This window comes from Vespa mandarinia, unplaced genomic scaffold (genome assembly GCF_050613455.1).
Source record: "Vespa mandarinia isolate Hongniang unplaced genomic scaffold, ASM5061345v1 scaffold_57, whole genome shotgun sequence".
NCBI classification, from domain to species: Eukaryota; Metazoa; Arthropoda; class Insecta; order Hymenoptera; family Vespidae; genus Vespa; species Vespa mandarinia.
In genome coordinates, this window is record NW_028197191.1 from 75,671 (window position 1) to 88,909 (window position 13,239).

Here is a 13,239-nt window from a genome sequence, read left to right on the forward strand (position 1 = left end):
ATGACATACTTTGTAGAACTAATTACGACACTTTACATGCAGCTTATATATCTCTTGTTGTAGTTTTGTTGTCTTTTACTATAGAATTTCGTATTTTCTTCCTTACGCATTTATTTCTTTGTCACAGAAGTTACCTCCTTTGTCAATTTTTTTAAAAGTAGATGATTCTATAATCGTGAACGTTTCTTGTATCAAATGAGACTTTACATTAACAAGTATTTCATTTAATTTTCCCATTTATATCCCATTAATATCAGTAGCCCATTTGAATATTGTATTTCTCAGAACATAATAAACTTGTATACTTAGAATAGGGATTCTAATTAATATTAAATAGAATGATACCAATGAGAACAAATTAAGTGTCTCAATTATTTCTATAACTACAGTTTTTCTTTATCATTTCATCAGTGAAGTAAGAGGTAAAGTATTACTCTTTTTATATAATCAATAATCGTTATCTGAGTAAACAATATGACTTTTAACTTATTTCGAGATCTATGCGAAGAAAATTAAATTTTTGACAAATATATTTACTAATTTTATGAATTTTATGAATGAAAATCTATTTGTAATCGCTCGATTACAATCCAAGTTAAAATCTTGAAAGTAGCAATCAGATTAGCATAACCATAATTCTCCAATGTTGCATATCTATCGAATTATAGTTTGATCTAGATTATGAAAATAATATATGAATAAATATACGAAAATTCAATATGTCTTCGTATGTCAAACAAATGTGCATCTGTCGTTTCATCTTTATCTTCTAAATATATACAATATTTTCATTATTTAATTTCATATCATAATCACATATCATTCATTCCATTCTTTCTTCTTTGTCTTGGTCAACTAAAGTATTATTTTTATCATCACGTTTTCATTATCGTCATTACCATCTTCGTTTTCTTTTTCATTGTTTTTAGAAATAAGCTTATTTTCATTTGCAGATAATTCCGAGTTTTCCTGGATAATTTGTAGCTGAAATTGAATATTTCTTTTTAATTGGTATAAATAAAATTTTGATTTAAGAATTCATTTTTTTATTGGAATAAAGTTATAATGTCTGTTTAACAAAGAAATGCGAGTTTTTTTAATGCGAGTAAGTTAATGTTTACTATCTTGCAATTTTTTCTAAAAAGAAATTGTAATACTTACGCTTCTTTAATTTTTAACTATATATATTTTAGGAACGTTCGATGATTAATTGTTCCTTATCGAGCGATTACTAAATTCTAATAATTTTTCTCATTTATATTTTAGAACTACAATAGTCATATGTTAATTTCATGAGATTCCATTTTTGTGTTGCTTCATAAAAATACATTTCCACTTCCTCGTCGTTTTCTTCCCTTTTGCAAGCTACACAAAGAAAATACTTGTGTCATGTACTTTTTCAAAAGAACGATTTAAATTATAACAATAGGGAATATTATTAAATAATATGTAATTTTTTCAAAAATTATTACATTATTAATAATATAATATAACCTGAAATGTATCTTTCCATTTATGACGTGTTGATCTGTTCTTCATTTTAATATAATATTTCAAAATTGCATTCAATGATTTTAATTTTAATAATATTTTACGTCATCAACTTTACTAATTAATTGATAACAATGGTTTTCTTTTCAGCCAGAACTTATATTAAGTTGAACGTACATCTTTGTTAACAAATTTTTATTTTGGTTAGTAGAAGAGTGGAAGAATCAAAGAATAACTTAGGCGACACCTTGCGGTAGTAATGTGTAAGCTTATTTTAGCGGCGTTCGAGTTTGTAGTTTTTACTGGACTATCAAACCATAAGTTATCTCGAAATATTGCTTCCTTATTTATCGACACTATGGTATCAGCCATGTTTAAAAATAGAATCGCTGAACGATATATAAGCTCGATAATGATGCCGAGAGCGTACCTAGAGAAGAATTACCAGAAATAGGGTAGATTTTGTGAAAAATAAAACACTATTTGGAAAATGATTTGGTATGAAATACTTTTTAGGTATAAGGTATAGTGCTACAATTAACTATCTTTTCAAATTCTCCATAGCATCTTATTATTTACGTTTATTAACTTTGAAACGCCTTATTTCTGTTCATGTTTTTCTGAATTCTTGATAATCTCAAATATTACATCATTCATTTTTATTATATTTTTGCATTTACATATTCGAATCAACATGCAAAGCAACTATGTCGCATTAATTGATTTCATATTATTCTAACAATTTTTTAATCTATTTCTGTCGATGCAAGTATACTTTTCGTTGATCCTGTTTAACGCGCATTTTATAGAATAATTTTTGTTTTTATTTGATCTCTATTTTTCTATTAATCTTGTTCATATATCTTTTTATAAAAATGTAACTACTAGATATCAATATGAACTACAGGATAAAGAAAATTGTTCCCTACTTTGGTAAACTAAAATCATGGATTTTTTTTAAATCAATTCAATCCAACATTTATCCTTATATCTGTTAGAAATCCATTCCGACTTCTTTCAATTTGTTTTTATTTATAAATACTCTTATTTATTTGGCATAAGAATGTTTTCTTTTGATCGTGTCAGTTCTTTTTTAAACGACAATTAATTTTAAACATGATATCAGAAGAGAATATTTTTATAATATTGATATACATTTTATATATTTCTATCTTTCAATACTTACATATAGATTTTCTTAAATTACATGAGGCATCCTCATCTTGATCATCACGATCATTAAACCGAAAAACACCGTTCATAAATGTGTTAATATGTGAGAAATATGGGATGGGACTAAAATCAATGTATATTTTACTTCTTGCAGAAGTTTTTCCCGTTTTGCATAAATAAAATTGACGCATTTTCATCGCAATTATAAATGTTTGAAGCAAACATTAGTTCCTTATGCTCATGTCACGTACAGATGTTGTTGAATGTACTCACTGTTGCATTGAACTATAAAGTTTAGTAGAAATAGGTAGCCTTTCCCTTCAACCATAGAAGGCTAAAACTATCAATGTACGCAACTCATAAGGATCAAAAACTTTACATTTAGAAATTAATTTTCAATGTTTTGGTTAAATTTATGGGATTTAAGATCAGTATGATGAATGCACTTCACAAAAATATCCAAAATAATAAATTTACCAGTAAAAATGATACGAAATTAATATGTATTTCAGAAACAAATCTCACCAGTTATGATTCCGAAATACGTTTTTATCGAACGGATTTTGAATTATTGTCTTATTCATTTTACTTTAATTTTTAGTAAGAAAGAGAAAACGCAGAAAAAGTGATACATGATTTCAGTGAAGTTTAGGAATGAAACTTGTTCTAACCCAAATATCTGTCCGAGATTTCACGAATAACAACCATTTAACTTTGATATATTTTATTCAAGAAATTATTGATTCGTACATAGGCGATAGTCTAAATTATGATTATTTTTATTCTTCATTCTTTTGCTTATATTTGCTTCTTTTACGGAGATCCAAACGTTACAAGCAGCCAGGAAATCACAGCACATGTGATGATAAATAGAACACAGGCGATAAGAAATTTCAATGCTTGATGCATCAAATAAAACCCTGAAAATTTGAAAAATCAATATTATTTGAAAGTGATTATCAATAACAGAGGGAAAATGAAGTAAAAATGCAATAAGAGAGATACCTTCGCCATTATATACGAGCTTGTGGAAGTGTCTCAATAGGATCCTTTAAGATATATTTTCTTACATCTGTGAAGTATGTTTCAAAATAAGTATTCCAAACGAGATCCTTGATGTCAACTTTCTCATCAATTCGTTCCATTTTTTATTCGTAAATTTTTTTTCGTTTATACAAAAATAATTAAGTAGATCTGACATTTCGTGAATTTTATTATACATTCTGAGTAACCTTGAGCGAAAAGGATCATCGCTAGATGAAATTTTTCGCTTCTTTATCGTTCTAATATGCTCCCATCAGAAAATTAGATAAGAGAAATTTACCTTGGGTTTTTACCCCTGCACAAAGAGAGTGTATCGATTATAAGAGCTGGTAGTAAATGAACAAAATATACGTAGAAAAAATAGATCGGCCGATATTTTGTTATTTCAAATATGGGGCACCAAATTGTCTTTTCAGAAGTTACCAATTCTTCATACGTAAGTATCTCGTTTAAAAATCTGCCGAATGTGAATGAATTGTCCTTTGATATGTAATTATAAATGGGAATATCTTCGTTGAATCTACAAAGATTATGTATTCATACAGACGAATTAATTCAATATTATCTAATATCATTATTTAATTTGAACCTAAAAATATTGTTTGAAGTATTTGTCGTTACTTTCGATTATTTGCAATTTCCCATGCGCTAGCGATTACTCCATTGGAGGTCAAATCACCAGGTACCATGTCCGCATTTTTCGATTTATCACAGTAGTGAATTCGCATTAATCCCATAAAAACATTTTTTATGATCCGTACACGTTGTCGATCCATCCTTGAATAGGTTCTCGATAAGTGGATATCACTAGGAATATTAAATTGATTATCATACATCATTTATTGTTTTATTCTGTAAGGATTACATTACTACCAACCAATTCCTGGACGAAATATTCCAATTGGTATAGAGTCAGCATGCTTTTTTATAAAATTCTATGCGGCTGTTTTCGTATAAACATAAGTATTTGACCATATTCCGAGTAATCTATAATCAAACAATTGTCTGAGTGTAATTAAGTGCACTATCTATTCATTTTATATTTTTTATAACTAAATATATTATAAACTAAGCAATCGATACTCCGAGATATAAACATACTGTGGGGTAATATCGTCGAGCAATTTTTCATTTATACTGTTCACCAAATTTATCAACTTATCGGGATCTATCGGTGGGTCATAAAATTTCTCTTCAAGTGGAATATGAAAACAATTGGAATAAGCCGCTGATACCTGCACAGCACTCTGAAATGTTAAGGATAACAAAGATTTGTTAAAGTCAGATTTTGAAAGACCCTGACTGATATTAATACGTAGGACAGAGGACAAAGGTGGCACCTTCGGTTTGACATTTCTTTGGACAAATTTATTATATCCTTTACACTTCGAACGTTGATTTCTGTCGCCAATTTTATTCTCTCGTTGAACTTAACGGTTGTGGCGACATGAAAAATAATTGAGACCTCGCGTAGCTCTGTCGACCATTGAGATATCGAGATTCGGCAAGGTACAATCGCCCCTGATTGGGACTATACGATTCTGGAATGTTGGTTGTTTCTCTCTCAAAGTGGAAAATAACTGGAAAGTTGAAAGAGTTATAAATATTTTCTCTCTTACGTTCGTTATGATAAATGACAGGAAAACTACTTTTCGCGATTTTTTCCACTGGTTATGATAGACTACTACTTTGTTTCTCAAATTTCTTTATTTTATATACCAATTATATTATTTAATAGAAAGAGATAATTTCAAAGTTGTGTCAAAGGTGAAATAATAATTTACTAATCCCTGTAATAGATATAATAACTCACAGAATTTTCAGTTAGTTCTTTCATGCGTTGATGCACACTTTCTCCTTTTTTTGTACGTATCAAAAGATAAATGCAAGTGATACCGGGACATTCTCTTAACAATTTCTCGATTAATAACTTTCCTATGAATCCTGTTCCACCAGTTATAAAAATACTTTGACCACTGTAAAATTTTTGAATGGGTGTAAGTTCGTCATTATCCTCGATGGGTTGAATATATACAGGAGCATATTTAATTTCCGTAGCATCTCTCAAAGAACTTTCCGATAGGGCTGTTTCTTGTTCATCTCTTTCTGGCAGTACGTCTATCATAATTGCTTCTCTAAATCTATCTGAAAACATAAACATAAACGTACGTGTAGAAATCTTCTCTGTTTTTCTATCGTATTTATTTATTTTAATCGTTTAAACGATAATGCAACTAAGTTCAAGTGTCCGTTGAAAATATTATAATCGAACGTTTGATTAACACAATCTTTATTCCGATGGGTTTGGTCTGTCTATCTTAATATCGATTATTAAAAAGCATTCATGGCATCTATTACTCGTCCTAATATATATCTATAATTTAAAATAGACAATTTCGTTATGACAGAAAATGATCGATAATTGGTGTCCTCGATAATTCGAAAGGGAAAAATATCACATGTACATATATTAATATTAATTGCTTCATGATATTGTTTTTTATCTACTATAAGGTAAAAAAAACATTTCAATTGCAAATGTAATCTAAGTATAATTTTTCGCGTACTACGCAAATGGAACAATGTGTAATATTCCTCGTTAATAAAATGATACGTAATTCTTTCTACTAGACAAATTTTTTAATCTTCACTTCATTCAGACAGGAAAAAAATATTTATTACGATTCTTGGAGAAATCTTTTCAATATTTGATAAAAGATAAGTGCAAAAAAGTTAAAAACTGGTCTATATAAAACTAAAAGGGGATCATATAAAAACTGACAAAAAAGAATGTCAGGAAATTTACTGTAAATAATTACATTACATATTCCTTCTCAACAATGTTTATGTCAGATAAAAATATTTTTGATCAGTCCACTAACAAAAGAATAATCAAAGCTGATCACATTCCGTGTTTAGACTTCTGAATATTTCGAAAATTAAAAAAAAATTTTTCGCGTTCTATTTATGGTTTTAATTACGGTAGTTGCAGCTAATTCTTCTATATTCTATTGAATTGTAATATTAACCGAATACCTTAATTTCTTATTTTTCCGTGATTTCGTGTAACTCACAAACTTTTTTATGCTTTTTAAAATTTTCACGTAATTATTTACTTGAATTTTCGTAAAAAATGTTACATGAGAAGCGTGGCAAAATCTACCTGAAGAAAATATACTTTCTTTAAATCTCCTCCACCCCCCCGCAGGATAAAATTCCTACAATTTTTAGTCCTCGTCTCCATCTTCTGATATTGGAAGTAATTTTGTTATGTGGAAGAATCTAATTTCTTGTTTTCGTTTTCCTGTTTTTATTTTGTTTATTGATTCTGATATTTTTTTTACTATTTAGAAAGGACCAATTCTCAATTCCTCTAATTTATTTCTACTCAACCTATTGACATCTATATACACCAGATCTCCTGTGTTAAACCGGTGATTCTTTCTATTCTTGTTAAGTATCTTTTTATTATTTTGTGATTTTTTTGTTCTTTCTAGAGCTAGTTCTTTATCTCCTATCCAATTTTCTTTACCGTTTCTTCTTTTTATTTCTTCGGGTAAAATGCTGGTGTTTGTGCCATCTAACAAATACTTAGGCGTAAAGCCGGTTACTGTATGTTCTGTTTCATTATATTTATCCAAACATTCTTTAGCGATCGTTGCCCAAGCTCTTTTTTTTTCTTTCTCATTTATCCTGCATCTTATTTTGTTTACTAGTGTCTGATTCAGATCCAATCTAAATTTGTCTTCATTCACATGTTTGTTAAAATTTACTGTAACTTCTTTTATTTCTTCATTTCCATCCCATGTATTTATATTTTTTTTTGTTTGTGTTTCTTTTTTTTGAGATATCTGTAAGTTTTCATCCTGAATTAGTTTGAATTTCTTTACCATATCTAACCCAATAATGAAATCGTCAAAGTTATTTCTTTCTACAATAAATACATCAACGTATTCCTCTTTACCGAAAATTTTTACTTTAATGGTTACTAAACTTTTTTTTGTGTCACACCATCGACCGTCTTTAAAAATATTTTATTTTTATCTTTTGTCTCTTTTTTTTTTGATTTTGACTAGTCTCGAATTTATTAGAGAGATTTGGGAACCTGGGTCATATGTTTCGTTTACCTCTAACTTCTCTTCTAATATTATCTTCACTTTGATCAATGGACTTCGATCAAACGATTATTCGTTTTTTTTTGTTCCTTACATAGGTCCACTTCTATCATTGAATTGCTTCAGTTTATTCTGGTTTCCTTCCTATTTTCCTTTTTAAACCAACAGGAGTCCTTTGAATGATATCTAATGCCTTTGTTTAGTTTTTCACAATTCTTACATGGTTTCTTTTCTTCAAATTTCTTCTTATTATCTTGTATTTTCTCTTTCTTTTTTGTAAAACTGTTTTTACTTACTAAATTTTCACATTTTTTTATTTCTTGTAATAATTCTGTTGAGCTATGAAAATTTTATCTATCTATTTTATCTCTTATGAACTCTGGTAATCCTGTTGCCATAAGCATCATCATAAGAATCTCTGTTTCCATTCGTTCCAACCAGCCTCTATTGTCAGCGCTGTTAGTGTTGCTGAATGCCAGTCTAAACATGCCCTGTCAAGGAATAATCTTAAAATTTCAATTTTTGTGTTATCTTCTTTAATTTCGATTCTTTGACATTCTTTTTCAAATGTCTCCAACCATTGTTCTACATTTGAGTGTTTACATCCAAATTTTTCAATCATGAATTTTTCCGATATACACTTTAAATCTATTTGGTATTCTTTCTTCTGTATGGATTCTACTATGTTTGTTTCTACTATTTCTTCTAGGTATAGATCATTAAACATTAAATTGCCATTTTCATCCAAATACGTACTGTCCATTTCCTGTGTGCATTTAATCCATATTTTTTTTCTTGGCCTCTTTGATTGAAGCTTTTTTTTATTCTCTTATAACTTTCTGTTTTTATTAGTTCGCTGTGATTACTTGCAAATTTTTCATTTTCTGGCAACATATATTTTTCATTGTCCTCAGTTGTGGTAGAGGTTATGGCAATCACGTTTGTCTTTCTGTCGCTCGGTGATGCCACACATTTAAATGCGAATTGTAGTTTTCTTTCGATTATAAACCAAAAATTGTCGTTTTATAATATCTCGAATTGATTATGTGAGGTGATAAACGAAAATATGTTTCTCTGTGAACAAAGGAATAAATCTTTATTTGTTAATTAATACTTATTTGTTATTTACAGTCTTACCTGTGAACAAAGAAACGATAATTTACGTTTATTATTCACACTACTTAAATTTTATTTAATATATTATCTTTTATAGATTTCTTTGTAAACTCTTATACTACTTCTCTCTTCTAAGTTCTATTTCCTACTGCACGTTTCTCTTCCAAATCTTAACGGCTCGATTTGTAGGTAACAAAAGAATTTGTAAATAACAGAAGACAATGCAAGGGCGAGCAATGAGAAGCGCGGCAAATCTACCTGAAGAAAGTATACTTTATATATGTATATAGTTATTACCATTTAGTATTATATAATTATATATATTATAAAATTATATATATAGGCTATCTAAATTTCTTTTCCTTGATTTGATTTTTTTCACTGATTTTCGGGAACTTAATTATTCGTGACTTTAGTCGTCTCTGGTATGTATGAAGGATTTTGAACGTAAACCACTTTAGTCGATCATAATGTATTAGAAAAATTTTATAGTGATCAACTATAGTCACTGATAGCGAAAAAATTAACATAATATTCTTAATAATATTCATGTATTAAGAATCTATTTAAGGATGGATTTATAGTATATGTAAGGGCCAATAGGAATTACAGCAGGTGCTGGAATGGGATTAATAGAAACTAATCATCAGGATGGATTGGTAAAAGTGAACTTAATGTACGGAGTTCTGATGTTCAAACCGCTAGTCATTAGTGGTTGATATATCGCATAAATTTGCAACCAAAGGTCGTAAATACTTCTTTTTCCTTTTATGAAGGACTTTGTTTTTGAAGGGTATTTATTTTCAAACATATCTCTTAAAGAATCTCATTGAAATGCATCTACATGTTTGTGTAAAACAACAGAGATAACTTCTTTCTTGCATTTTACGTTCACTATCGCTTTCTAATAATATTTATTTTTCGAATTTTTAATGCTTTAATGGAAGCATCAAATATTGAAATTCGTTATTGCCTGTATCTTCTTTATAATTACATGATTTCACGACTTATCGTAATGTTCAGATTTTCATAAAAGAAACAAGATTGTCAATGAAGATGAAGAGGAAAGAATAATTTTAATTCACGTTCTTGTCGAAGTGCGGATCAATGAGTTCTCATATTTAAGGGATTCTAAAATGTAAATTTTATGAAAAATTATAACTTTAGCCTTCTTTTCGGATGGCACGGAAGGAAATTATAATTATTTGGATATTTTTATTCATAAAAATTTGGTCGGATATTTTTTTTCTTATTAATTAACTTATTTATTACTTATAAAAAGATATCCCGCTATAATTTTAAAAACTTGTATAAAGTAATTAAATATTTTTATGTAATTATATAAAAATATTTCCTGCATAAATTTAAATCGTAAATCACATAAAAGCAAATATTTTTTGAAAACAATATATTACTGTTAGATGATTTGTTCTTCGATATTTATTGGAAAGCAATGAAAATTAGCATGAAATTAATAATGCAATAATTATGCGTCAGGTCAATAAATACATAAGTATATTGAGGTTATTATTGGCGAGTTTTGATTTCGAATATTCCTTATCATTTTCATCATGATAAATTGATTTGCATTTTTTGTTTATAGTTATTTTAGATTTCAATAATTCGAGCAAAAACTTAAAAATGAAGTTTTGACCTTTAGAATTGTTACACCTTCAGATCGTGTTGAATATGCTGAATAAATAGTAAAGGGGAATAATATTAAGCTGCTTCTATCTGATTTTATAGTTTAGTGTAAAAGTGAACTCTGTTCGAGTATATACACCTATCGTGAGTACGGAAGGAAAGTACGTTTGTGATTAAGTTATTAAGTACGTTAATAATTTTTTTTAAAGCATATACGCAATTTCAATTCATAATTGGAAAATACCTGTGAAAGAGAGTAAAATTTGTATATATATGGAAAAAAAAAATTTTACAATTATTAAAGTATATATTTACGATTATGCGTAATATTAGGTGAAAATAATAGTCAGTGTGAAACAATCACGATACTTCGTTTATATGTTTCGTATCTTTTTTATTATATTATTTTATAACATATTATATTTTTATGAATATTTATTTTCTGAAATTTTATATTATTATAAAATGTTATATTATATAATTTTATTATATTAATTTGCAAGTGGCATTAAATATAATGCAAATATAAACTGTATATTTAACTATATATTTGACAGGGAATTCAGTATAAAAAACAAGCATAGAATCGCATTTTCGAAACGAATATTCAAAATTATGTTCTATTCAAGATTATGTATTCAATATTGTATATTATAATATATAAACGACATTATTGTAGAAAGATCGTTTTCTCAATTAAATGAATTACATAAACTTTTCTTTTTTCCTATTATATGCTGCTGTTGCTTTTTTTTTTATTTCTCTATTAAATCGACAGTTCGATTGTTCAATTACATCGATTTGTAATTCATCGAAGCCTGATTATTATTTAAATGTTATGTTTCTTAATTGAATTGGGAGATGATAAATCAAGAATAGAGAGAAAACTATCGTAAAATTTGGCGTAAGATTTGAAAACAATAATGATAATGAATCCATAACGTGAGTGGTTTTTTTTTGTTTTTGTTTTATCGAACAATTTCTCAAAACGGTAGGCTGAAAATAAGATACCTGTTTATTATAGATATAGATATGTATCTTATATTGCATACGTACTTATTGTGGATAAATTTCGACAAACCAATGTCACAATCTCACTCCCCTCATAACGCACTGTGTCAATTGATTTTTTTGCGAATAATTTCAAGACAAGTTAGAAAGGTGAAAAATACTTTCCACGAAAAATTGCTTCTTTGATCATAATCATAATAGATTATAGAAGAAAATATATTGTAATAATCAATTAAAATGTAGATTTATTCGATTGTCAACCGTATTTAACATTCTTTATTTCCCATTATTACTTTTCGTACGTTCGCATCTCAGAAAAGTAGTATGTAGATATATATACACAAACGTGCTTACTATGAATATATATTTTATAATTGAAAGTGATCGTCAGATGAATATGAAGATAAAAGAAAAGACGCAGTTAGAATAAAATGCGTTAATAAAAAAATGCGTCAATAATAATCGAGAGTACAATTTATAATTTTTTCAGAAGACATTTCAGCTTCGTCGCGTTAGCATATATACTCTGACGTTAAGGTTATAAAATTATCAGTTTTCTTTTCAGAAGCAGATTAAAAAAACTCGTTCGAAAGAGAAAATTATGATATAGAATTTAAAAAAATTTCTAATTCGCGCTTACTTTTATAGATCAATTTGGAAGAGTAGAAATGATGAAACCGCTGTTAGAAGAGTATGGTCAAGAAGTGGCCCTTGATTCAACAGTTGGAACATCAACTATAGAATCATCCGTCGAAATAATCGACAATCTTACACCTATTCAAAAGTTTTACGACGATGAAAGTGTATTTTTAACTGGCGGAACTTGATTCATGGGAAAATTATTAATCGAGAAATTGTTAAGAGGATGTCCTGGCATCAGATGCATTTATATTTTGATACGTTCGAAAAAAGGGAAAAATGTTCTTGAACGCTTGGATGAATTTATGGAAGATTCGGTTAGTTGTTTATTATTTCTATATTTTCTTTGATTCTTTATCTATGAGATTCTGTATTTATTAAATAATGTATACAGCGTGTCTTATTTATTTTGAAAAATGAGAATATCTTATGAGAGGTCGAACTTAAAAAAGAAAGTTTTTGTACGAATTTGTTTAATGTGAAGGGATCCATCATGTTTCAATTTCTTTTTAAGCGTGTTAAACGTTGGGAGAATTTCAAAGTCAAATTCATTTTTTTAAATCGAACTATATAACTGCTTTTTGATAATTGGATTGATTTACATTCATGTTGAATTCTATGCAGTATAACAGTCATGAACTAGTGATATATATTTGTATTCCTTATTATTTGAGATCTCACGAATTTATAATGTAATTTATAGTATTTTATAATAATAAATGACTTCATATAGAAAGTCGTCGAATTCGTCTCAAAAAATCATTGAACCATGAAAAAAGAATATATATTTCTATTAAAAAAATGAACTTAACTGTAGAATTTTCCATATCGTTCGAATTATATAAATAAATTTGGCACCATCCAATGTTTCCGATCATATCAAACAAATCTCTTCAAAAATTTTTTTGCTCTCTTCAGTCTCTGAAATTTTAATTATTTGAGATAAATTGAATACCTTGTATATACTTGCTAGATATACGAAACAAGAAATTAATAAATAAATTAT

General features: G+C 28.0%; 3 protein-coding genes across 16 annotated transcripts in view; 1 reads left to right on the plus strand and 2 right to left on the minus strand.

Annotated features, from left to right (window-relative positions):
- The window catches only part of LOC118450130 (fatty acyl-CoA reductase wat-like), an 86,207-nt gene that overhangs the window by 70,954 nt on the left and 2,014 nt on the right, over window positions 1-13,239 (plus strand). Inside the window, 1 exon segment of the mRNA XM_085664409.1 lies at window positions 12,243-12,550. Within this exon segment, the coding sequence (XP_085520535.1) occupies window positions 12,263-12,550 (288 nt within the window). The 5' untranslated portion in view covers window positions 12,243-12,262.
- LOC118450134 (uncharacterized) overlaps window positions 1-13,239 on the minus strand; it is a 110,422-nt gene that overhangs the window by 2,600 nt on the left and 94,583 nt on the right. For 8 of the 10 annotated variants that reach the window (XM_085664404.1, XM_085664400.1, XM_085664402.1 and 5 more), the window contains exons 1-3: window positions 1,495-1,689; window positions 1,162-1,365; window positions 10-984 (exon numbers count right to left, since the gene is read on the minus strand). The gene's annotated coding sequence lies outside the window, so the exon portion shown is untranslated. Of the gene's footprint in view, window positions 1-9; window positions 985-1,161; window positions 1,366-1,472; window positions 1,690-13,239 lie in introns of those variants that run through there. The other 2 variants (XM_085664406.1, XM_085664405.1) reach the window with 2 other exon arrangements.
- On the minus strand, window positions 3,432-9,079 carry LOC118450140 (putative fatty acyl-CoA reductase CG5065). 5 transcript variants are annotated; one of them, XM_085664396.1, is made up of 9 exons: window positions 8,961-9,079; window positions 6,872-8,897; window positions 5,522-5,853; window positions 5,049-5,288; window positions 4,810-4,955; window positions 4,586-4,695; window positions 4,298-4,515; window positions 3,670-4,228; window positions 3,432-3,584 (listed from the first exon to the last, which is right to left on the minus strand). In XM_085664396.1, the coding sequence occupies exons 3-4, from the start codon at window positions 5,831-5,833 to the stop codon at window positions 5,139-5,141; spliced, it is 462 nt and encodes a 153-aa protein (XP_085520522.1). In that variant the 5' UTR covers window positions 5,834-5,853; window positions 6,872-8,897; window positions 8,961-9,079; the 3' UTR covers window positions 3,432-3,584; window positions 3,670-4,228; window positions 4,298-4,515; window positions 4,586-4,695; window positions 4,810-4,955; window positions 5,049-5,138. The 5 variants fall into 5 exon arrangements, with proteins under 5 accessions (XP_085520522.1, XP_085520523.1, XP_085520520.1 ...); XM_085664395.1 differs by having other exon boundaries at window positions 3,434-3,584; window positions 4,330-4,515; XM_085664394.1 differs by having other exon boundaries at window positions 3,433-3,584; window positions 3,670-4,515.

Excerpts from the sequence above, each read along its gene's own strand:
- LOC118450140 (XM_085664393.1), bottom strand. The coding sequence starts at position 7,601 with ATGGTAAAGAAATTCAAACTAATTCAGGATGAAAACTTACAGATATCT.